General features: G+C 33.9%; 5 protein-coding genes and 1 long non-coding RNA gene across 8 annotated transcripts; 2 read left to right on the forward strand and 4 right to left on the reverse strand.

Annotated features, from left to right (window-relative positions):
• Nucleotides 1-1284: 1284 nt before the first annotated feature.
• LOC101222043 (palmitoyl-protein thioesterase 1) lies at nt 1285-5217 on the reverse strand. 2 transcript variants are annotated; one of them, XM_031886182.1, is made up of 13 exons: nt 4980-5122; nt 4589-4634; nt 4419-4503; nt 3687-3738; nt 3583-3603; nt 3442-3495; nt 3055-3105; nt 2898-2960; nt 2721-2786; nt 2535-2573; nt 2328-2450; nt 2134-2226; nt 1285-1588 (listed from the first exon to the last, which is right to left on the reverse strand). In XM_031886182.1, the coding sequence occupies exons 1-13, from the start codon at nt 4980-4982 to the stop codon at nt 1379-1381; spliced, it is 906 nt and encodes a 301-aa protein (XP_031742042.1). In that variant the 5' UTR covers nt 4983-5122; the 3' UTR covers nt 1285-1378. The 2 variants fall into 2 exon arrangements, with proteins under 2 accessions (XP_031742042.1, XP_031742041.1); XM_031886181.1 differs by lacking the exon at nt 4589-4634 and having other exon boundaries at nt 4980-5217.
• Nucleotides 5218-6163: 946 nt separating this feature from the next.
• On the reverse strand, nt 6164-8773 carry LOC105435446. The gene is made up of 3 exons (XR_004216964.1): nt 8229-8773; nt 7150-7303; nt 6164-7060 (listed from the first exon to the last, which is right to left on the reverse strand). It is a non-coding gene; the product is annotated as an uncharacterized LOC105435446 (long non-coding RNA).
• Nucleotides 8774-9281: 508 nt separating this feature from the next.
• Nucleotides 9282-12046, reverse strand: LOC105435447. The gene is made up of 3 exons (XM_011656521.2): nt 11250-12046; nt 10191-10653; nt 9282-9903 (listed from the first exon to the last, which is right to left on the reverse strand). Exons 1-3 carry the CDS (start codon nt 11850-11852, stop codon nt 9512-9514), a joined length of 1458 nt encoding a protein of 485 aa, XP_011654823.1. The 5' UTR covers nt 11853-12046; the 3' UTR covers nt 9282-9511.
• Nucleotides 12047-14920: 2874 nt separating this feature from the next.
• Nucleotides 14921-16882, forward strand: LOC101209409 (putative disease resistance protein At1g58400). The gene has a single exon (XM_004152373.3). The coding sequence runs from the start codon at nt 14921-14923 to the stop codon at nt 16880-16882; it is 1962 nt and encodes a 653-aa protein (XP_004152421.1).
• A 591-nt stretch (nt 16883-17473) lies between these two features.
• Nucleotides 17474-20368, forward strand: LOC101209159. 2 transcript variants are annotated; one of them, XM_031885636.1, is made up of 2 exons: nt 17474-18201; nt 18284-20368. In XM_031885636.1, the coding sequence occupies exons 1-2, from the start codon at nt 17883-17885 to the stop codon at nt 20041-20043; spliced, it is 2079 nt and encodes a 692-aa protein (XP_031741496.1). In that variant the 5' UTR covers nt 17474-17882; the 3' UTR covers nt 20044-20368. The 2 variants fall into 2 exon arrangements, with proteins under 2 accessions (XP_031741496.1, XP_004152420.1); XM_004152372.3 differs by having other exon boundaries at nt 17476-20368.
• Nucleotides 20369-21313: 945 nt separating this feature from the next.
• Nucleotides 21314-22510, reverse strand: LOC101208916 (probable disease resistance protein At4g19060). The gene has a single exon (XM_004152371.3). It carries the CDS (start codon nt 22355-22357, stop codon nt 21476-21478), a length of 882 nt encoding a protein of 293 aa, XP_004152419.3. The 5' UTR covers nt 22358-22510; the 3' UTR covers nt 21314-21475.
• Nucleotides 22511-23434: the final 924 nt, after the last annotated feature.

Below are 23434 nucleotides of genomic sequence, written 5' to 3' on the forward strand. Positions count from 1 at the left end.
TATTCTTTTTTATATTTGATAGAATGAATATGCTTTTTTTTTATATTTGATAGAATGAATATGCTTTTTCTTTTGCAATTTTTTCAAAAGTAATAAGTTTGAGTGATGAATCTAATTTTTAAAACATAATATATTTGCCAAATTTAGGAAATATTCTCAACTGTATCACAATGGCAAAATATACTTTTTATTTTTTATTTGTTTATATTTAACTATATTTACAAATAAGTTTGATATTTTTCAGAATATATTGAAAAGGGGCAAGGTGTTTAAATAAAAATGAAAAATTTTCCTTAGGAAAATTCAAACATGCCCACCTATTAGGCAATAACTACAAACTTGCCACATGCAACTAATAATAGGAAAAATAATTTAACTTAATAACTAAGGAGAGAGAAACTTAATAAATTATGGAGTAAACTTTACTTACCCTAAAATAAATCCAAAATATTAACAAAATTTGATAAATATGCAACTAATTTTGTTTGATATATTTTTTGTGTGTGATATTTTGGTTGAAATCATTAATTAAATTGAAAATTCCACCCTCATAGTTTTAGAAAAGTCCATAAACTTTGATATTTACATAATTATGTTTCATGAGCTGTTTAGGTACACTATAATACCCCTATTGAATGTATCTCCCCATATTTAATGCAAATTGATTTTTTTTTTATTATAGGTAGACAATCAAACATTTACATATTAATTTCCATTATTTCTAAAAATATTTATAGATATTACAAAATTATAAAATTACTTGCATCTTTTTCTAATTTTACTATATATATAAATAAACAATTTTCTAATTCTAAATTTCGATGAATTTAGGATCACTCTCTAGTATGTCAGAAAAAGAATATATAATTATAGATTTTTGGTCTTTGAGTATCAAAATTTATGTCTATAAAGTTTTAAATTCTTTAAAATTCACTGATATATTAAAATTAAATTAAAAGGAAAGAATTTATTTGACAAACTTTAGATTTAGATTTATCTCTAAATAGATCTATTAATTTGATAAAAATTTAAATTTGTACCAAATCTATTAAACACAAATTTGAAAGAATACTTTTAATACATATATTGTTTTTTAAAACACATGACATTGCATTGACAGTTGTTGATTTCTTCAAATTTAAGTTTCAATTATAAATCTCTTGAACTGACATAATGATCATCATTGTAGAATTTAATAATAAAATTAAAAAAATAAAAAATAAATTGTCCTTCAAAAAGAAAAAAAAAAGGTTACCACAAATTGATTAATTGGAAAACAAGGAATTGAAAAAAAATATTTTTTACTATATAAAAGTATAGTATTTGAGGGTTGAAGGTATTTTGATTGAATTCTTAAAATTGTTATCTCCCTCTAAGGCTAAGCTAAACTCAAAGAAACATTGTTTGTTTTAATTTGTAAATCAAATTGAGAAGGTTGATGATGTTCCTCCTCCAAATAAGGCACAATGTACTTCTTTGCATCACTATAAGATATTCCAAGATGACCTCCTGCAACTTTTATGAATTTCACTCTTCCACCTTCATCTAAGCTTCTCAATCCGATCCAATCCTCAATGTACAGCTTCGTCTGCACGAAAACAAGTTGAGACAATTTCAAGACGGGTCACCCTCATATAAGAAATGACAGTCTATGTTAATCCATATTCACATGATCACATTCCATAGAAAAGAAAAGGTAAAAGGAAAGTTAGTTAGAGGTCGTTTCGAGGTTTTCAACAAACTCAAACTGCCCGAAAGCTGATTTGGAAGAGTTTGACGAACCAAAGTCTCCCTACCTTTCGATAAGTTTCATTGTCAGACAGCGTCAAACGACCAAATACTAAATATCCCCAAACATGATACCGTTATTATAGGGATGTAGTTAATCTAATAACAATCTCTCAGTGCTTTTAGGATTTATCTAAAGATGTTAGGATGTCTCATTTGTTATTGCCAAGACACTACAATGTTACCGTGCCTGATATGTGTGCGTGTATGTATGTACGTGTGTGCGCTATGTTACAGTACCTAAAATGTGGATTGCTAAAAAACAATGGGTTCTCCGTCTTAAAAAAGGCTTGTGCAATCTCAAGGATATTGTGAAGTGTAAACAATCATTTGGTCAACAAGTACCTGTTGTGGGGGTAAAATGGGTTCAAACTCTCCATCCGGGTAGTATCCGAACCAGGACGTTTCCTTTGGAACCAGAACAGTGTCATCCTCGAACTGTTAGAAAGCAAAAGACAGCAACTTGTTTTATCCTTAATAATATATGGAAAACAATAACTCCGCAAATTTACACAAGCTTCTCCATAAGCCAAACTTACCATGATTAGTACCAAGTTCTTTAAGCTGCTAAATCGTTCCTTGTAAGTGGAGTTTCTGGCATCGGGACGTTCATTATTGAGTTTCGGGAGAAATTTACAGTGCTCCAAATAGTCAGGAATATCCTGGAAAAAGAAAAACAGAGAAGGATCCTTGTGGACTTGGAGATGTAATGAAACCATATCTGATTAGAAATAAACACTACTCACATTTGGTAATTTAATAAAACCACTGGGAGCCAAAGAATTCTGCAAGACCATTACATAATAAGAGAAGAGGAAGTCAGTTATGATTAGAACAACCAAGCTATATAGAACACAAAGAAGCGGACTTCGACCTGTTGATAGGTTACACAAAATCATAGAGTTTAAGGAAGCTTGGAGATGGCGACATACTTGTACAACATCTGAGTAGATAGCTAACTTCAAAAGGTCGTCTGCAAGTAGGCACCAAATACCAGACTGCAAATATATATATATATATATATATATTCAAGGCCTTTTTCAGTAAAAGAAAATATAACCATCTATATTTGAAATGATGATAGATGCTAAAGCAAGTGCAGTTCTTACACCACAAAGTGGAACAGAGGATATGCCAGCATGAGGACCGCCCAAAGAAATAAAATTCTGAACCTATTTCCATGTGCAGAGAAGTAACAAGTAAGAGTCATTTATGGAAATGGCAACCATGCTGATAAACATAAATAAAATCAAAGTAGTTACTCACTGGAGGAGCACCATCGCAAAACTCCACAACTGCTCGACCAATTAAGTTACCCTATTAAAAGAAGCTTAGATTAACTCCCAGAAGGAATTTAATTTGAGAAAACAGAGAGAACAAGAGATGATTTATTTAATCTTTACTGCTTTATGAGAAATGAAAGGGAGAAAAAGGAAAGAACAGGGGAAAACAATCGGACAAGCAACAAACTTCAGTGAAGGATAATATCCCGAATATTCGAAGACAGCAAGCAGTAGAACACAAAAACGTCAAGTTCGAAATCCATACTTAAAAGTATCATTATTCATTATACTACGAGTTCAAAATGAGAAAAAAGTTATGTTGAAACAAAGTCTTGAGTTAAACTAAAGTTCTCAAGTCCTTATGAATCACCTGGGAGAGACCAACAAAATTGAAACCCTCTTTTAGATCCTTCATTTTCTTCACCTGTAGTCATAATAACGAACTAGTTGCAAGTTAACATAGATGTCAGAATCCTATTGAGGCAAAAAACCAGCTGGAGATCTATACCACCTTGTTGCAAACAATTTGAGACTGCAGAACAGAAAACAGAAACATCACAACTCGAATCATGTCTTAGTATCAAGATGATCGAATCATATTATTCATTATCTAACCTGCGCCTCAAGTGTCATAAACCATGAATCCCACCCCCCATTGCCAATTTCTCTGTAGGAGGATGAATTAAGCTATGTCAATGGTCACATAGATTCTGTAGAGGAAAAACTTTGAGAAAAGAAAACTATCTAGACAAGTCGAAGATACAACAGGGACATTCAGAAATCAATAAGATTAAAGAAAAAAAAAATTCCCCAACTTGGGTTGACTTCAAGGAGCTTAATCAATCATGAGACAAATCTAATGACAAGTTAACATAAACATGTTAATGGTGATTGTATAGTATAAAAAACTTTTTTGCTTATTGCAAATAATAAAGGCCGGCCATCAATTTAAAATGTGTTTTATGCGTTATGTCCTTTCATTTCCTCATATTATGACCAAGATTAAACAGCGCAAAAGAACTGAAACTGAAAAAGAAATCAATTACATAAAGTTCCTTTAATCAAACTAATGAGGCAAGAGGTGTGGTTTTAAGCATCATTGAAGCAATTCAACCTCAAGTTCGACCTGAAATCCCACTCTTGCTCCTCTATCAGATGGAGGGGGGAGGCCCTTCCATTAGACAAAAGAGCAATCGTAAGTGGCCTCATTGAGGTCGAGGCACACCTACTACAAGTATGCAAACAATGGCATTTTACATGAAAAATGGACAAACCAGTCATACAACCACAGTTGACGCAAAAAACGATGTAAAGAAAATGGATACAGGTCTTCAAAAAGAGGCATACATGCAGTATCCTTTAGCACCAGAATTATCACTCAAGTACTTAGTAAATTTCTTCATGCCTTTATTTGAACATTTATCTCCAATGCCTGCAACAGAGAGAAAATATCAACTCAGAACACAACAGACCACTTCAAATCTAGTCTAAAAACCAAGAAATGGCTCCAAATGAACCCTGAGCTTCATTGCAACTCCAATTGAATAAACTTCGTGAAAACAGCTGAATAAATATCAAGAACAACAAATCAAGAAGTGGGAAAAGTGTAAAACATAAGTTCACAAAAAAAAAAAAAAACATTTAAAACACATGGGAAAAAGCGTCCCAAAGATTAAACAGCTCAATTAAGAACCGTGATTCCCAGAAAAACAAACTTCACCATCCAAGCATCCGCTGCAAATACCCTTTTGACTAAAACAAGGATCATTCATACCAAACAATCAATTTCTTTATCCAACAAGTTCAAACAGTAAAATCTAAACACACCCAGTTGACTATAAACCCAAATAATTATTCAGATACAGAAACATACATTTAAAATTCAAAGGAAAGGAAAAAGATACATACCATGGAGTACAATGAAGGGTAAGGAATGAGAAATTGGGATGATTATGATGACGAAAACGAAGAAGGAGAAGATGGGCAGTGAGGAAAACCCCATAAGTTGCAGAGTGGAACAAGAATTTCCAGAAAGAAGAAGATAGGTAATATTATGGATTTCCCTCGCACAACATTGGTTGTTGAGAGATTAAAATATTACAATCAAAATTTCCCCTCCGTCCCCAAAAATTCCTTACAACTACTATTATTTGTTTCGTGGAGATGGATCTTGATCATTCTCCCGGGGTGGAAAATCAAACTCATAGTTTTTGGGCAAGAAAATATTGAAGCCCAAGAGAAGATGTGGGTGGTCTTGAAACAAGTATCAATTATTTGGGCCTTGAAATCTTGGATTACTCGAAGGATATATGTTCATACTGTTTCTCTATTAGTCTTGAAATGTTTCCTTCATTCTCTTGAGATATGAAAGGGGATTCCTTAATGGTTAAATTCTGAGACCTTCCTTCTTCCTTCATAGAATGGAAAATCGAAGGACGCTCGTGTTTGAAACCAATGTATAAACTTTAAACTTAGGCCATTTTGGATGCTGATGAATCAATAGTAATTTAAAAACGTAAATTTTGAGTTATTATCTTTCGTATCGTGTTGTTTTCTGCATGATATATGAAATTTAAATTCAAATCCGTAAACAAAAGTCTCAATTTGATTGACGAGCTAAACGTGATCAATCTGATTGCGCTCGAAAATTACGTCTTGCTTACTGTTTGGGTTTGGATTTGAGCAATGGTTACACTTTTTAGGGGTAAGCTCCATTTTGAACTTTTTACCCTCGCGAATGCATTTGAAAAATTGAACTATGATTGCATTTAGATAAAAATTTTATATATTACTATTGATAAAAGGGTATTTTATATAATATTTCTATTGCGATTGAGATTACATTTAGATAAATACAATTCAATTACATTTGCAGGTGCAGTCCATTACGATTAATCTATCAATCAAATTTAATTACGATCACAACAATTGTTTGAATTTTATTTGATGCTTTTGGATATTTAGTATATATTTAATAGAATCAAAACGGTACAATTTTTTTTTTATATATATATATTTTTTATGTTTTAAACTATATTAAATAAATACAAGAACATTTAAAAACGTAGTATGTAATGTAATAAACTAAATCATTTTGAAAAATTAAAATAGACAATAAATCCAAAATTCAAAATATCCATCCCAGAGTCTCAATAGCAATATAGAGTAGCTTAAAAAAAAGAAGAGATTGAAAAAAAATATTGTTTTGACACCAATTGTATAAAAGTATAATATTAAACACATACAAATGGAAAGAAGAGTTGGGTTGAAGGTGTTTGATTGCAGCTTTGAAATGACTCTCTCCTCTAAGATCAACTCAAAGAAACATTTCAAATTGAGAAGATCGATGCTCCTCTCCTCCAAATAAGGCACAATAATGTACTTTTTTGCGTCACTATAAGATATTCCAAGATGACCTCATGCAACTTCTATAAATTTCACTCTTCCATCTTCATCTAAGCTTCTCAATTTGATCCAATCCAATCCTCGTATGCACGAAAATAAGTCGGTCAGTTGAAAGTTAATCCATACTCATACAATCTTGTTCCACAGGAAAGAAAAAGCTAAAAGGAAAGTTTGCTAAAGACAGAGAGAGTCTTGAGGTTTTTCAAGGAACTCGAATGGACTTTGGTAACAAGACATTCATAATTCCTTCGTAAGGCTACAAGCTAATCTAAATAACAGCCTCATTAGTGCTTTTAGGATTTTGTAATGAAACCGAGATCCAGAGATGTTATGTCGTATGTGTTTGCCAACATAATACAATGTTACCGTGCCTAATTAGTGCATGTATGTGCATGTTTCTCCAATGCTATGGAACCAACAAATGCTTGTGCAAATCTCAAGGATATTCAATTGGTCAACAAGTACCTGCTGTGGGGGTAAACAAGTTCAAACTATTCATCCAGCTAATATTCGGACCAGAACAGCATCATCCTCAAAATGTTAGAAAGTGAAAGACAGGTAACTTCGTTTATCCACGATATAACCTATAAGGAAAACAATAAAAATGAGAAAAAAATTATACTGAAACGAAGTCTTGAGTTTAAACTAAAGTGCTCAAGTCCTCGTGAATCACCTGGGAGAGACCAACAAAATTGAAGTTCTTTTTTAGATCCTTCGTTTTCTTCACCTGTAGCGATAATATTGAACTAGATGCAAATCAACATAGACGTCGGAATCCCATTGAGGCAAAGACCAGCTGGAGATCTATATCATCTTGTTGCAAACATCTGAAATACAGAACAGAAAACAAACAGAAACGTCACTACTTGAAACACGTCTTAGTCTCAAGATATTAAACCACCAATTCATCCAAAAGCTTAAGCCAGTGGTTGAAGACAAATTTAATTATATATCACCAACACAAGATAATTGAATCATATTATTACTCGTTATCTAGCCTGCTCCTCAAGAGTCATCAACTATGAATACCATCCCCCATTGCCAATTTATCGGTAGGAAGATGGATTAAGCAATATAAATTGCTCAAAAAGATTATGTAATAAAACAAATTTGGGAAAAGTATCTAGACAAGGTGAAAGACCCAATAGGGCCATTCAGAAATGAATCCGATTCTTTTTTTTTAAAAAAGAAACAATTAGAGAGCTTGGTTTGATCTCAAGGAGCTGAATCAATCATGAGAGCAATCTTAGGACAAGTTAATATGAACATGTTTATATCATGGAATACTTTGCTGCTTATTGCAAATAATAAATGTTGGCCATCTATTGAAAAGGAGTTTTATGCCCTTTCTTTTCTTCAAATAACATAAAGAACAATGTATGTCAACAGACCACTTCAAAACTAGTCTAAAAGCCTAAGCAACATTGCAACTCAAATTGAACAAACTCGATGAAACCAACTGAAAAGACCATAAAGAAAAACAAATCAAGAAGTGGGTAATGCGTCTCAAAGATTCCTCCCAATAACTAACTTAAACCAAGAAAGTAATTCCCAGAAAACAAACTTCAACATCCAAGCATTCCTTGAGAATACCATTTTGACAAAAACAACAAACAATCGATTTCTTCATCCAACAAGTTCAAACAGTTGAATCTAAACACACCCAATTGACAATGACGCAAAGAATTCATCAGATACAAACACCTACACTTCAATTTTTTTAAAATAAAAAAGAGAAGAAAAAAAAAATACCGTGGAGTACAGTGAAGGGTAAGGAACAAGAAATTGGGATGATTTTGAAGACGAAAACGGAGAAGAAGAAGACGGGCAGTGTGGAAAACGCCATAAGTTGCAGAGCGAAAAAGGAATTTGCAGAAAGAAGAAGATCGCACGCACAATATTGGTTGTTGAGAGATTAAAATATTACAATAATAATTTTCCCTTCGTCCCTAAAATTACAACATTGAGGTCCAAGTTTCAAGAATGATCTCAAGTGATTACTTGGTGGGCAGGAAACTAAGGAATTCCCAAATAAGATCTGGGTGGCCTTGAAACAAGTTCGCTACTGTTGCACAGAGTTCCATAACATCAATTCTTTGGTTCCTGAAATCTTTGACAGTTTGAAGGAAACGTTCATACTTTTCTCTGTTTCCTCGAAATCTTTCCTTCACTCTCAAAATAAATGATATGGCGTTCCCCATGGTTATCTTTCGGCTTCTCGCCATTGAATGGAAATCAAAGAAAACGTTTGAGTTTCGAGCCCGTATGAACTCATTACATAGGTCTTGGTTTGATGAACACACCCACCAAAAAGACAAAAAAAGTGATAAATTTTTAAATCGTAGTTTTTTTGTTTCTTTAATAAATTTACTTCCATTTGCATTTTTTAAAATATATAATGATTGGATTTTTAGTTAAATTAAAAAACAAAACAAGAATTTTATTTTTTAAAAATGTTTTTTATTTTCAAATTTTAGATTGGTTTTTATACCATTAAAAGGATACCACAAATGAAAGAAATTTGATATTTAGTCCTTTGAACTTTAAAAAACTGTCACCGAACTATCAGTTTTATAGGGATCTTTGAGTGTCCCTCACTAATTGATATTGTTATTGAGTTACATTTGTAAATATTTTCATCAGTTTTGTCATTTAAAACAATGATCCAAAAAAGTAGTTTAGAAATATTTTTTAAACCAATGGCTATGTTTTAAAAAAACTAAAGAATCAAAGTCATAGTAAACATAGCCGTTAGTTTAAAAAATATTTTCAAACTATCATTGAAATAAAAATTACTTAAGAATATTGGATAGTAATCAGGAATTGGAATTGAGTTTCTTGACGAGCTTAAAAAAATGAAGTGATATCTTGTAATACATCGTTGTCATATCATTAAAAGATCACCGATGACTTAAAATGTATGAAACCTAAAGACCCAAATGAGTATTAAACTTAAAGCTTATGAATAAATCTATAACATTTCAAAACATAGAAACTAAACGAAAAATTGACTCCAAACTTAAGGACCGAAAAGTTTAAAGGAATCCATCGGTTACAAATGTGACATCCTCCATAGCCAAAGCTTCGATGCTACACTTTTCTCTTAAACTCAAAAGCTTTTCTTGTTCTTCACAAAGATTTTCAAGTTTCATTCTTTGTTCTTTAATCCTCTCTTCTCTTTCATCAACCAACTCTTGAGCTATATCTTTTGCTTTAACACCAAAGAAAGCCATTGCTATCTTCTTCCATCCTTCAAATGCAAACTTCATTTCAAAACCAATTAGTTCAATTGATCTTATCCCAATCATCCATGAAACTAGATCATCTCCTCTCATGTTCTCGAACTTCGTTCTTGACATGTCGTCCATCACTTTGCAAAATAAATTCCAAACGATTGTCCTCACTTTTATTCCAAAATTCGTGCCCTCTACAAAATTTTATCGATAATATGTCATATATAATACATATATTTTCTTCTAGAGAATTATCGTAAATGAAAAAAAATTGTTGAATATTTATCAAGTATATCAAAATTTCATAACTTAATAGACTTCTATTACTTATATGATCAGTTAAAAGATAGATTAAAGTTGAAATAACACGAATAAAATAGGATGTTAACTGATCATGAAGAAAAAAGATTTAACTTGAATACTATCTTGAGTTTTTTTTTCAAAATATCTATCAACATTAACATTTTAACGATAACATTACCTGAGATATCACCGTATTTCGTAAAAACTTTAGTGAAAACTCCCGCCCATTTCTCTAAAACCAAATACCCTCCGTCGACGAGAACCGTCGGAGAATCTCTATCAAAATCTTGAAAAGGGTTGGCATCTTCAAGTTCGAGTTTGTCAATGAGATGGTAAAGGGGTTTCTCAAGATACGAAAAATAGTGGGAATGTTTGTCTGCAGAATTGGCTTCATTTTCGGTCTCGTCATTGTCGTCATCACCACCACCATAGGCTTTCTCCATTGCATCTACAAGTCTTTGATATTCAACATCGTCAGATTCGGAGAAAGAATCGAGGATCTGCTGTAGGGTTACTCCAGGTTTTAGTATACTTTCATGGCTTCCTTCTTCATCCAAACTATGTTCGTCGTTATCCAATGATAATGTATAAAGTTGGGTTGATATTGATGATGCTTCTTCTCCTTCTTTTTCACTTGGAGTCTGTAGAAAAAAACTAGAGTGTGATGATGATTTTGTTTTTAACTACTGATTTCTTTGTTTTATTCTCCACCACTAATGTTTTAAAAAACACAGGCAAAGTTTCTAAAAACAAAGTTACGATCTACCGTAGTGTTGTTAGCTTTCAAGAACTTGTTTTTTTCTGTTTCTATTGCAATTTAACTGTGTTCAAAGTAAGGATGAAAACTATGATTTTAATGGGGATATAAAACAAAAATATCTAAAAAACCAAAAGTTATGTTTTTGTAATTCACAAAAACCAACCCAAAGTTTCGAGAATCTAATTTTTTTAAAAAAAACTTTTTATTTTTAAAACTTAATTAGGAGTTAAAGTAACACTGTATTTAAAAAATTGAAATAAATCAAGCACAAATTTCAAAAACAAAAAAGTAAAAACAAAATCATTGTCAAATTACTTTCTAAGAATTAGTTGTCAAATTATCATTTGAAATTTCAAAAACAAAAAATGAAACTGAAAACGCCCCAAACGTAAGATTCTTCAAAAACTAAAATGAACTTGAAAGAATTTTAGAGATCTTAATTGAAAAGGCAGAAAAAGAGGACGAACGATGACGCACCTGAAGGTCATAGATGACACAGCCAACATGAGCAAGGAATGGACAAATATTACAACAATAGAACCACGCCTCTCCATCTCTTTCTTCTCCACAAACCCCACACAAATTATTATAACCAACAACCATGGAAAGCACAATGGGATGATTATGGTGACTATGCGCTTCAATGAGGGGCGGAAGACAACACTGAACATGAAGAAATGCATCACAATGAACGCATCGGACGAAACTAAGGTCACTAATTCCTTCATCACACACACCGCAAATCAAATGCTTGTGATCGGATTTTCTGTCGAGAAGAAGAAGGGGGTGGGGATGGTTGTTGACCGTGATGAGCGGTAGGGCAGCGCAGGAGGCCGAGAGGGAGAAAGGGCATGCGAGGCAGTGGAAGGAAGGCCCACCGGGGGTGGAGGTGAAGCAGGCGGCACAGTGGAAGAAACCAGTGGAGCGAAAGAGGAGGCCGGAAATCGAGGGATCGGAGAAGTCTTGTAAAGAGATCATGAAGTGGCGCTGGAGAGTGTCGACGGAGTTTATGAAGGCTAGAGGGTGGTTTTGAGGGTGGTGGAGACGGTGCGCCGCCTGGAGTTGGAGTCTGTTTGCCATGTTCCGGGCGTACGTACGTCGTCGGTGTGATCTGAACTTATTGGAATTTTGAATAGTAATCCTAATTGATGGAGGAAAGCTCAAAGGAATACGTTTTTATGTTAATTGGGATTATAACATTTTAAAGACAAATTTGTAAATTATTAATTAATGGTCTTTTTTTTTTTTTGAAAAAGTCTTCAATTGTAAATAAAGCAAAAGAAGTTTTCTTCTCCCACTATCCATCTCTTATTATAAATAAATAAATTTGGTATTTTTAATTAACAAGTCAACTATATATATAGATATATATATAGAGGGATCAAAATGCTATTTATTTTTATAATAATTGAATAAATTTAAAAAGAATGTGGTTCCATATCATGAAAGATTATTATTAAAAAGCCACTTGGAAAGTTAGAATATGAAAAGGATAAAGGAAGACCAAATAATTAAAACCTATAGTCAAAGTCTTCGAGGGATGAGTTATTTTCAGGTTTAATTGCACATGTAATCTTCATCCCTATGGCTTTCTAATTTCAAACTAAACTACAAATGTGGTCATCAAATTAAAGTCAGTCATTCAAACACACTATTTTTTATTTATTATTTTCCTAATTTTTGGATTTTATTATTAATTAAAACTTAATAAAATAATAATCAAAATTAAACTATCAACTTTCATAACTAAATCAATTTATATTATTTGTTAGCGAAGAAAGTAAAAAATTATAGTATAAACTAAGTTCCATTATCAACTTGGAAGCCTATGTTTAGAAAAGAAAGCTCAAGATATACATGCGATGGATTCATGTGATTTATTTTACCTCTTCTTTCCAAATTTAAAATTTATATTTTTATTTACATGATTAAAATTATTTTTTTCTTCAAAGGATTAAAATTCTATTGCTAATTTTTTTGTTTCGTTCAGCTACTTTTTATCAATATTTTAAAAAATGATGGCAAGCTTTAAAAAAGTAGTTTTGTTTTACCAAGTAAAATGTCATCCATTGTGAGAAATTGAGGAAAATCTACGTTTATAACTCTCAAAAACTAAAAACAAAAAATAATTAAAATGATTTCCAAAGGGTTCTAAGTTGTTGTTACCAATCAATTGAATAAAAAAGCAAAGTGCAAACTTACCCTTAAAGTACCGTGGTATTGCAATCCAGTCACACTCATCCTCGTATTAGAAAATCATCTCATCCGTTGTGGTCGAGGTTCCATTCCTCTTAGTTTTGTAGGTGCTCATTCTCTCAGGTCTCTCGAGGCAACAATAATAGAACGAAATAGATCATACTCACATAACCTATTCCCCTTCGCCTTCTTTGAAAAGAGAGAATGAAAAGATCATGAAAGAAAGAAATGAAATTGTAATTTTACACTCAAACTTTCTATAATAAAAATTGAGCCATCAAACTTATACAAATATTAAAATTCGATATTTAAATAATTGTATAAATTGTAATGATGGTATAAGTTTGAGAGTTCAATTTCTATCATCATCAGAGGGTCCAATTAATTCTACATCAAGTATATGTTTAGTTATCCAAATTTTGACACACGTGTTTACGTTGGAAGAATCAAGTTTTACCATTAAACAGAAGTTCGAGTGTTTCATATATTTTAGGGATAGTTTTTATCGTTAGAAAAAAACTGTAAAGTTAACTATAGACGAGAATAATGAACAAGAGACCAATTTATTTAGAATTACAAATCATAGACCAATTCCATAAACTTTCTCACACTTGTTATAGGCCCATCATATTTCTTCTTCTCTTTCAAAAGACATTTAATATCCACAATGAAATTGCAAATTCCATTATCACATCCATAATTAAAATCTCCACAACTTTTACCACAAACACAACAATTACACTTCTTTCTAGTTCTCATGGTGAGAGGATGGGGATGATAGGGATAATGAATCTTCTTTGGTAACTCACAACACCTTTTATCAAAAAAGTTGATCCATCCATTTGAACATGGTCCAAAAAAGTAAGTGGATGGATATTTTTTGCATATGTAACAAAGAGTTGTACTTTTTACCCCTATGTCTATCAATGGCTCGTGACATGCACCACATGAAACCCCATCTCGTTCCTCTTCTCGTTTTTGTTCTAGTTGGTTGTTTGGCTTTCTACTGACGTTGTTGGAGCTGGAGCTTTGGTTTAACGACAGAACTGTCGTTTTGTCCTCTAAATAAGCTATAGTAGGTCGAGTGTGGACAAACATGTAGACGTGCGGAGAGGAAATTTTCGAACTCGATGCGGCCATGGTGGAATTAGAGAAGGTGAGAGGAGAGATTGGTGCGAGTGCGAACCAAGGAAGAATCTTGTTTGGTTGTGAAGGTTCAATTACAAGATGATGGGTATGATTGAAGAAGGGTTTGAACTCCATTAATTGCTTCTTTTGCAAGGTTGAAATGAGGAATCTAAATTATTTTGTTGTGAAGGTCACAATAATATATAACAAGTTGGGAAGTTTTATTTATCCTTTAAAGGTTATTGACTATATGAACTTGTATATATATAACTCAAAATTATGAACAAGGCAACCATGAATGAATAGGTGGGAAAAATGGAAACAACAATAAGATTTTCTAGGAAAAAACATAGGAAATTGATATGATGATAATGAAAAATATATATTTGATTTTTCAATTTGGTCAAAAGTTACATTTTTTTTTTACTCTAAAAGGATTTAAGGGTTAAAACATACTTTTAATGTTCTTAAGAAGTTGTAATGAATGATTTCCTTTGAAGTTAAAATATTGTTGTAATTGAGTTGTACAAATCATAAAGGATTGAGTTTCTTAGGATAAAATAGTTGGCTTCATTATTAGTTATATTTTTTTTTTTAAAAAAGAGAAATATATGAATTATAAAATCTAACTTTTTAGAATTATTAAAATATGAGAATCATAAAGGTTTAGAATCACAGTGTACTGTTTTGATTGTAAGCATATTGGTTCATATTCGATTTCTATATTTTTCGAATGTTGATTATGAATCAAAGTTGAAATACATGAACCTTGTTCGTAGTAATCTTCGAATTTTCAATTGAACTTCACTGACCTTTCTGCAGCAATGGCTTCAACGGAAATCTCAACTATTCCCCAAATGATCGAATCGCTATCGGAGCTCCACAAAAATCTCTCCACCGCCCTCGGGAATCACACCGCCGGGGATCAGATCGAGGAGGAGCATCAGACCCCCAAATTCGAGAAATTATTGAACAGCATCGATCACTTAAAGGAGGCGTTGGAGACGACAAGGGAGCTCGATAAGAAGCTCAATGACCCAATTCAGAGCATAAATACCTGTCTCGAGGAGGTTATCAACAGCGTCGAAGCAGCTCAGAGAATTGAAGGGAATTTTCTTGATGCCATAAGTAAGGATCTGAAAACGTTGAAGTTCCGGATCCCTTCTTACCACAAATTTTCGGTTCCAGCCCGTTTGATTGATAGGGGGAGTGACACGCCAGGGCAGAGTGAATTCAAGTTGCCAAATTTGCATGACGACGAGGTGTTTGATGAAAGTCCTGCTTTTATAGAAATTCAGGAAATCTATAATGGCTTTACTGATGATCTTTTTAAAAAGTGTTTTTTGTATTTTGCTGTGTTTCCTGACAATGTTGTGTTAAAGAAGCGGTTTCTTACACATTGGTGGATTGGGGAAGGCCTACTGGACTCTTTAGATAATGGGGATGAAACGCCTGAAGTTCTTGCTGGTAAGATTCTTAAGGAATTTGCAGAGAAGGGTTTGATTGTGCCAGTGATAGAAAAAGAAAAGAAGGTCAAAAGGAGATTTAGAATTCCCCCTCTTGTGCGTTCTGCTGCAATTAAACTGGCCAAACAAAAGGAGTTTTTAGATTATGATATTGGGGACAACCCAACTGGGAAATCTTCCGACTGTGATAGGATTTTTCTAGTGAAGGGGGGAGGCTCTCACCCACCGAAAGCCCCAACGAAGGACCGGAATTTGGAAAAAACAATGGAAGTAATCTTCAATGTTAGCCAACCTTTCCCTGATTCTGCATTGGAGTGGTTAGCGAAGGAAGGGGAAGTAGACATGAGAACTGCCAAAGTTGTGGAATGGTTGCGAAGGCTGAGAAACCTAAAGGTTCTTTACTTGGGGAGATGGCAGAGTGCAGTTGATGAGCAGCATATCGAAGTTGAAAGCCTTGAGTTCTTAAAAGGTTTGAAGAAAATGAAAAAACTAAGGCTTTTGAGCCTCCAAGGGATATCCTGGATCAATAAGCTTCCAAAGTCCATAAGAACATTGAGTGATCTCAGGGTTTTGGACTTGAAATCTTGTTTCAATCTTGAGAAAATTCCTCATAGCATAGGATCTCTCAAAATGCTTACACATCTAGATGTCTCTGGGTGCTATATGCTCAATGGGATGCCCAAGAGTATATCTGCACTAACTGAATTGAGAGTCTTGAAGGGGTTTGTCACAGGAAAGTCAAATCTTAATGATCTAAAAGGCTTAAAGAAGCTGAGAAAGTTAAGCATCAACACAAGCAGACAAGATTTTCCTAATGAAACCGATCTATGTGTTCTCCAAGGACTTGGGGAGCACGGTAAGCTTCGAAATCTGACAATCTCATGGGGGGCAGAAGACGTGAAGCAACAATCTTCGAGCGAACGGAACATTATACGACAGGTATCTAAGAAGTTAAGCAAACAATTATCCAAGACATTGACCAAACAAAGGAGTCAGTTTGGCTATGAGATCGTAGAATTGCCAAAAGAGCTAGAGAAGCTTGAGATGGAATGTCTTCCAAAGGAAGAGCTACCCCCATGGCTAAATCCTTCAAAATTGACAAACCTGAAGAGACTCTACATTAGAGGAGGGAAACTAGCAGGGCTCGGGAACGAGACGTGGAATGCGGAGGTTGTTCGTCTGAAATACATGGCAGATCTGAAGATAGATTGGAGAGAACTTCAGAAAATTCTTCCAAATTTGAGTTACTTCCAGAGGGTAAAATGTCCAAGAGTTACTTTTTGTCCCTGTGATGCGAATGGAGTTTGGATGAAGCCATAACATTAGTGTTAAAAACAATGGTGGTATTGCGAAACAGCAACCTAGAAGAGCTGCTTGTGCTATATTTTTAGTTGGTACTAAATAAATTTCTATATTCAATGTAAAATTAAACTTATTAACTGCCCATAGAGTCATGACTTACTATGTCCTCTCTTTCTTGAATCCATTGTTGTAGTTTGTATTTTCCTAAGCCTACAGACTTGATAAAAATTAAATAAAAAATGTGAAGTTTTGGTTAGACATAAAATTCAAATTTTATATTAATTAGTTTATTTAAAAAAGATTGAAATTAATATTAGAAAATTCTTTTGACTTCTTTATGCATTATTGAGACAACTAAGCAATAGAAGTTTTACACAACTCATTGTTGAAATTTTGAAAAAAAAGCAAAAGAAAAAAAGAAGAAAAAGACTCAATTCAACGCCATAAACACATATATACAAGCAATCATTTACCACTCGACTCAATTCTGGATGAGAAACACCTAAAAAATGAAAGTAAGCTTAACATAATTAACCCACTCCTAATGGAGAGAGAGTATACTTCCTTTGTTGGGCGGAAAATGAGGGAGAGAATGGAGAAAAGCATTCCTCACAAGTCGAGGGAACCCACCCTCACGCTCATCTCATTTGATATAGCAAAAGTATCTTTGGGCGGATGGAGTAATCGATACGTTGATCTAAGAGTCAAGTCTTGGTAATAAAAGAAATGAAAGTTAAAGTCCAAAATCAAGTCTCGTCCTTTGAGTTAACCTTCCAATTCGTGGTTGGATGGGACCCATATTTTCTTCTTTTTCTTTTTGATTCTTCTTCTTCTTCGTCTGCTTCAGCTTTAACGACCAATTTAACATGAACCCATTTCTCCATTGAGCTCGAAAACCACCTCCTATGGCTTTGCTGAGTGAAAATTTCCCAACACCCACTTTACATCTTCAAACCCCACCTTCAAATGACCAAACTTTCGATTTAATTCCACCACATGTCAAAGAACTCTGGGAAAGATGGAACACCAGAGGCTTAATTCTCTTCAGTCTCTCTTTACAAACGTTCCTAATCCTCTGTGCTCCTCTCAGAAAACGAACCTCAAGAAAATTCCCCATCTTCCTCATTTGGTCCGCCTATCTCCTCGCCGATTGGACCGCCAGTTTCATTGTTGGTTTAATTTCCAGCAACCAGAGCAAATCCGACGCCAATGTCTACCTTCTCGCTTTCTGGGCTCCTTTTCTTCTCATCCATCTTGGCGGCCCCGACACCATTACCGCTTTCGCTCTCGAAGACAACGCTCTTTGGCTTCGCCATTTGATCGGATTGCTTTTTCAGGTCGTTGCTACTGTTTATGTCTTCATTCAAACTATTCCTCAAAACAAGCTCCGGGTTCCTGCAATTTTGATGTTTCTTGCAGGGATTATTAAGTATGCGGAACGAACTAGGGCTTTGTATTTAGCGAGTTTGGGGAGTTTTAGAGCTTCCATGCTTAAAGAACCCGACCCAGGGCCTGATTATGCTAAATTAATGGAGGAATTTACTTGCAAGAAAGATGCCCATTTGCCTACTACCATTCAACTTGTGAATGAGCCTAATCAAGAATGGAGTCCTTTTACTAGCACTGCAAAAGCGGGTGATCTGAATCAGCTTGAGGTTGTTCAATATGCTTTTCTTTACTTTAACAAATTCAAGGGTTTGATTGTTGATTTGATTTTTAGCTTTAAGGAGAGAAATGAAAGCAGGGATTTCTTTTTGAAGAGAACCCCAAGTGATGCTCTTAAGGTGATTGAGGTTGAGCTTAACTTCATATATGAAGTTCTCTTCACTAAAGTAGTGGTTATTCATAATATATTTGGGTCGATTTTTAGATTCATTTCTTCGTGTTCTGTGACTGTGGCTTTGGTACTGTTTAGCAGATTGGATAAAACTGATTTTAGGAAACTTGATGTAAGGATTACTTATGCTTTGCTTGTAGGAGCCTTGGCTCTAGATTTTGTATCCTTTTCCATGACCGTCTTCTCTGATTGGACTATAGCTACTCTTATAAAGGATGATTCAATTTTGGCCACTTTCTTTGAATACCTTCTCTGGCTCAAAAGAAAGAGAGTGTCTGTGCATAAGAAGTCTCCATTTTCAGGCCTTAAGAAGCTGGACACTCCACGGATATTCCGCCGGTGGCGCGAGTCGGTGTCTCAGTTCAATTTGATAGCATATTGCCTTAGTGAACGAATCCCAACGGATGATTCAAGAAACACATCAGTCTGTTGTGGCTGCTCTTTTGCTTGGAATAAAACAGTTCGTCTTCTTCGTCGTATAAAAGATTTTGTCATCGATTATTTAGGTGCTAAAGAGTTCTTCGATGATTGGAAATATGTCTCCAGGCAACCAGTTTTTGAGAAGCTTTGGGATTTGATCTTTGAGGAGATGCTTGAAAAGTCCAAAGCAGCAGAAACTGTGGAAATTACTGAAGAAATATGTTCATCTAGAGGCTCCTACGTACTGAAATCAATGGACCTTCCATCAGAAATCGATATCGGTGAGTTAATATCCGACATTGATGAAGTAGCTTTTGATGAGAGCCTTATGCTATGGCACATAGCAACAGAACTTTGTTATAGAGACGAACAAAATACCAACACAAACGTAAACGACACTGGTACTAGTTATCGCGAATTCAGCAAGGTCTTATCAGATTACATGCTTTACCTCCTGGTGATGCTTCCCTCAATGATGTCGGCCGTGGCTGGAATTGGGGAAATAAGGTTCAGGGATACTTGTGCCGAGGCAAAGAAGTTCTTTGACCGAAGACGATTCAGTTGTACCTTAGATGAAACTATAATCATGAAGGGTTGTCGAGAAATACTAGCCGTGAATGTTACCGATGCAAATCCTGTGGAAGTAAAAGGAGATAAAAGCAAATCTGTATTGTTTAATGGTTCGTTACTTGCCAAGAAGTTAAAGAAGTATAATGAGAAATGGGAGATAATGAGTAAAGTTTGGATTGAAATGTTGGGATATGCAGCCAGCCATTGTAGACCAGACCAACATGCTCAGCAAGTTAGCAAAGGAGGAGAACTCATCACTGTGGTTTGGTTATTAATGGCACATTTTGGGCTTGGAGAACAGTTTCAAATCAGTGAAGGCCATGCCAGAGCAAAACTCAGAGTTCATAAGTAGCTGAGAGATTTTTCTATAATGGGTTTGTTCTTTTTCCCTTTGGATTTCAAGTGTTATGATATGAATCCTTCTTTGAGATGTGTTGTACAAAATCATCCATCCATTGGTATATTGTTGTATTAAGGAGTGAGCATCGATTTAACGGGGCTAGTTTTCCAACTAAACTGCCACCGAACCAACTATTGTCATTCAAGTAAATGTTCAAATCGGCCGTGATCATAAAGTAGTACAAACCAACCATTAGTGAAACTTTTGAAAAGTATTGTTAGTTTGAATTTTTTCCAAGTTGATTCCGATCAATCTAGACTCTTCCTTGTCCTTTCAACTACATTCGCTTGTAGTTTCGATCAGTTCACGCTCATCCATATTAGTTGAGATATAGAAGCATGTAATGTGATAAATTTTTGTAACGGAAGACAATTGCCAATGTGAATTTAGTTTTCCTTATGAACTATAATATCTCCAAACTATCAAATTGTGTCGTAGTTTTTAATCATGTCTTTACAACAAAAAGCTTTATATTGAGAGCTATAAATTTTAATATACATAATCTTAAAGATTCTGAGAGAAAAATAAAATAAAATAAAGGCTTGAAAAGAGTGAGTGTTACTCATGAGCATCTCTCTCCTTTATTTTCTTTTAGCCAATTTTACTTTTCCTTTTATTTTTTAAACCTTACTTTTTCTTTTTAAAGCATATAGATTTGCTTACAAAATAATAAATAAATAAAAGAAAATTTGTCAAAAAAAAAACTATTTATAAAATATAGCAAAATTTTTAAATGAGTGAGTTTTAATAAATTTTAAGTTTGATTGAATAGGAATGTAAGAATTCAAACAAATATTCAATCTAAAAACAAAAATCGAAATCTGCAGAACCAAAATAATGAATCTAATGAGAAACATTTTATTGGACATGTTGTCATTTTTGTATTAAAAACCTATTGCAATAATGAATCTAGTGAGAAACATTTGATTGGACATGTTGTCATTTTTGTATTAAAAACCTATTGCAATCTCGTATTTATAAGATTGAACTATTTATCTTCTTATCAATTAATTTCGATATAAACTTTCATGTTATTTAATATAATTAATTGAATTATATTATAGTTTTTTGCTTTATCTTTCTATCAAGCATCTTACATTATAATATTATTGCCCATATGCCTTTTCTTATATTCAATGTGTGAAACCAAATTTACATTATAGTTTTACTATTTTGAGTATTAAATTTATGTATTTATTTTTCACCAAAATCATTATTATTAATTATTTAAGATTTATGATTCATTAACAACAAATTATCATTTGGTTAAGAAATCTTTAATCAAACTAACAACAACAGAGGGAAAGTGGTAGTTTAAGAAACATACAAACATGAAAAATTTTAGTTCAACAAAGATATAAAAGAAATTGATTGCTAATTTTAATCATCGATCTTCTTCTTCTCGTCGTTGTTGTTCTGTATTTTTCTTCTTTTCTAGTTCTTTTTTGAATTGAATCTCTCCCATCATCTTAGCGATCAACGGAAGTCCACCACATTTCTTCAGCAATTTCACTTTCAATTCCTTGAAGTTCAGGATTTCATCAGGGATCGAAATTCCATCTTTCACAACTTCTTGCCGGAAAATTTCCCAGAAACTTTCTGGGTCTTTATGAGGAACCAAACACCTCAAATTTCCCTCTCCTACCATAGCTTTTGCAGCTTTCTCACTTCTACTCGTCAAAATCACAGCTCCTCCATTCCCTTTCGGAAACCCATCTCTTAATTTCTCCCCATTTTTCTCACAAGAATTCAAATCCCAGTACCAATCATTCTGTTCTTCCTCTGTTTTAAACTCTTGAACATCATCCAGTACAATCAGATACCGTTTCCCTCTCAGTTGAAGTCGGAGAGCGTAGAGGAGGCTGCCGAGTGTTTCGCCACCGGGAAACTTCGTGTCAACTCCGAGAGAGATTAGGATTCTCTTCAGAAGAGCGATTTTGGGATCGGCGTCTTCTGTGAAATTTTCCGACATTGAGATCCAAATTCTGGGGAGGAACTTGGATTTTACTTCTGGGTTTTGGAGAAAGGCTCGAGAAATTGTTGACTTTCCGATACCTCGTACTCCGATGATTCCGATTGCTCTGAAGCCGTTTCCGCCGCCGCTGATAGGTGGTATGTCGAGCATTTTCTGTAGAACTAGAAGCTCGTTTTCGACGCCGTGGACGGTGGATCCGTCGACGGTTTGTGTAACCCATTCGGAGATTCGTGTTCTTGTTTCGGCGGGCGCGGTGGGTTGGGTCTCGGAATTTTGGAGTAGGCTGTTCATGTCTCCGGTGGACGTGGGTTTGGGGATTTGAGGTGCTTTGATGGCGGAATGAGTGGTTAGTTGATTTGGAGTTTATCCCTCATATGGAAAACGACGCATCTCTTTCATTGGACTTTTGAGTTTGAAAGTGTCCCTCCCTTCAAAACATGCAACTTTTCAACTACCTTACCGTGGATAGTTAGGCATTTGATATTAAGTATAGCAAAATTAGGACGAGTATGTTAGTGATAGATTAATATTTGCAATATAGTCTATCATTGATAGAATTTGACAATTTTGGCTATATTTACAAATTTTTTTTTAAAAATGTTGCTATATAGTTAATTATTTTGAATCTAATAGCTAAATTTGCAATTATCCATTTAGTAAAATACTTTGGTTTGGATGTCAAGGGAATTTATAGGTTCCATTTTGGTAATTACTTTAGTTAAATTCCAATTTCGTTTAGGGGTCAAGGAAACTAGTAGAGATTTTTTTTTTTTTTTACTACTGGGTTAACGGACGATGAATAACTAGATGAATATATATCCATATGTTGTTTTCTTCTTTCAACAAAGTTTGTAATGTGCAACAAATAATCATGTCTGATTGGGTAGAGACATATCTTTTTCCCTTTTTTCTTCTTCTTGTAATTTTCTTATCACTTTCCCCTTTTAATATTACTCTTGTTTCCTTCATTCTCCTTTACCTCTTTTCCTCTTCTATGCTTGTTGGGGCAATCATGGAAGAATAATGAGAATGAGGAGGAGGATGAGTAAAGGTTATCATAGGAAGATGAAGGGGAAAAAGATTTAAGATAAAAAAGAAGTTACAATGTTTTCTTTTATCTAAAAAAAATGTCATTGAGAGGACTAAATAAATAAATATACATATTTATGGTTATTTTTTAAAATAAAAAATAAATTAAAATATATACGAGTTATAACAAATTTTTTGAATTCTATAGAAACGGATAAACTTTTATCATTGTGTATAGTGGCACTGATTGAAAGATATTAGTGTCTATTAAATGTTTGTTATTGATAGAATATGAAATTTTGCTATAGCTCGTAAATATTTCGTCAAATTTACTATTTT

This window comes from Cucumis sativus, chromosome 5 (assembly GCF_000004075.3).
Source record: "Cucumis sativus cultivar 9930 chromosome 5, Cucumber_9930_V3, whole genome shotgun sequence".
Lineage (NCBI taxonomy): Eukaryota > Viridiplantae > Streptophyta > Magnoliopsida > Cucurbitales > Cucurbitaceae > Cucumis > Cucumis sativus.

Coding starts and splice junctions, on each gene's coding strand:
- LOC101222043 (XM_031886181.1), bottom strand. CDS start 5,073: ATGGGGTTTTCCTCACTGCCCATCTTCTCCTTCTTCGTTTTCGTCATC. Junction 2,574..2,720: donor TCTACTCAGATGTTGTACAA/GTATGTCGCCAT, acceptor ATGGTCTTGCAG/AATTCTTTGGCTCCCAGTGG. Junction 1,589..2,133: donor CCATTTTACCCCCACAACAG/GTACTTGTTGAC, acceptor GTTTTCGTGCAG/ACGAAGCTGTACATTGAGGA.
- LOC105435447 (XM_011656521.2), bottom strand. CDS start 11,852: ATGGCAAACAGACTCCAACTCCAGGCGGCGCACCGTCTCCACCACCCT. Junction 10,654..11,249: donor GTGTCATCTATGACCTTCAG/GTGCGTCATCGT, acceptor TTTTTTCTACAG/ACTCCAAGTGAAAAAGAAGG. Junction 9,904..10,190: donor GAAATACGGTGATATCTCAG/GTAATGTTATCG, acceptor AAAATTTTGTAG/AGGGCACGAATTTTGGAATA.
- LOC101209409 (XM_004152373.3), top strand. CDS start 14,921: ATGGCTTCAACGGAAATCTCAACTATTCCCCAAATGATCGAATCGCTA.
- LOC101209159 (XM_004152372.3), top strand. CDS start 17,770: ATGGCTTTGCTGAGTGAAAATTTCCCAACACCCACTTTACATCTTCAA.
- LOC101208916 (XM_004152371.3), bottom strand. CDS start 22,357: ATGAACAGCCTACTCCAAAATTCCGAGACCCAACCCACCGCGCCCGCC.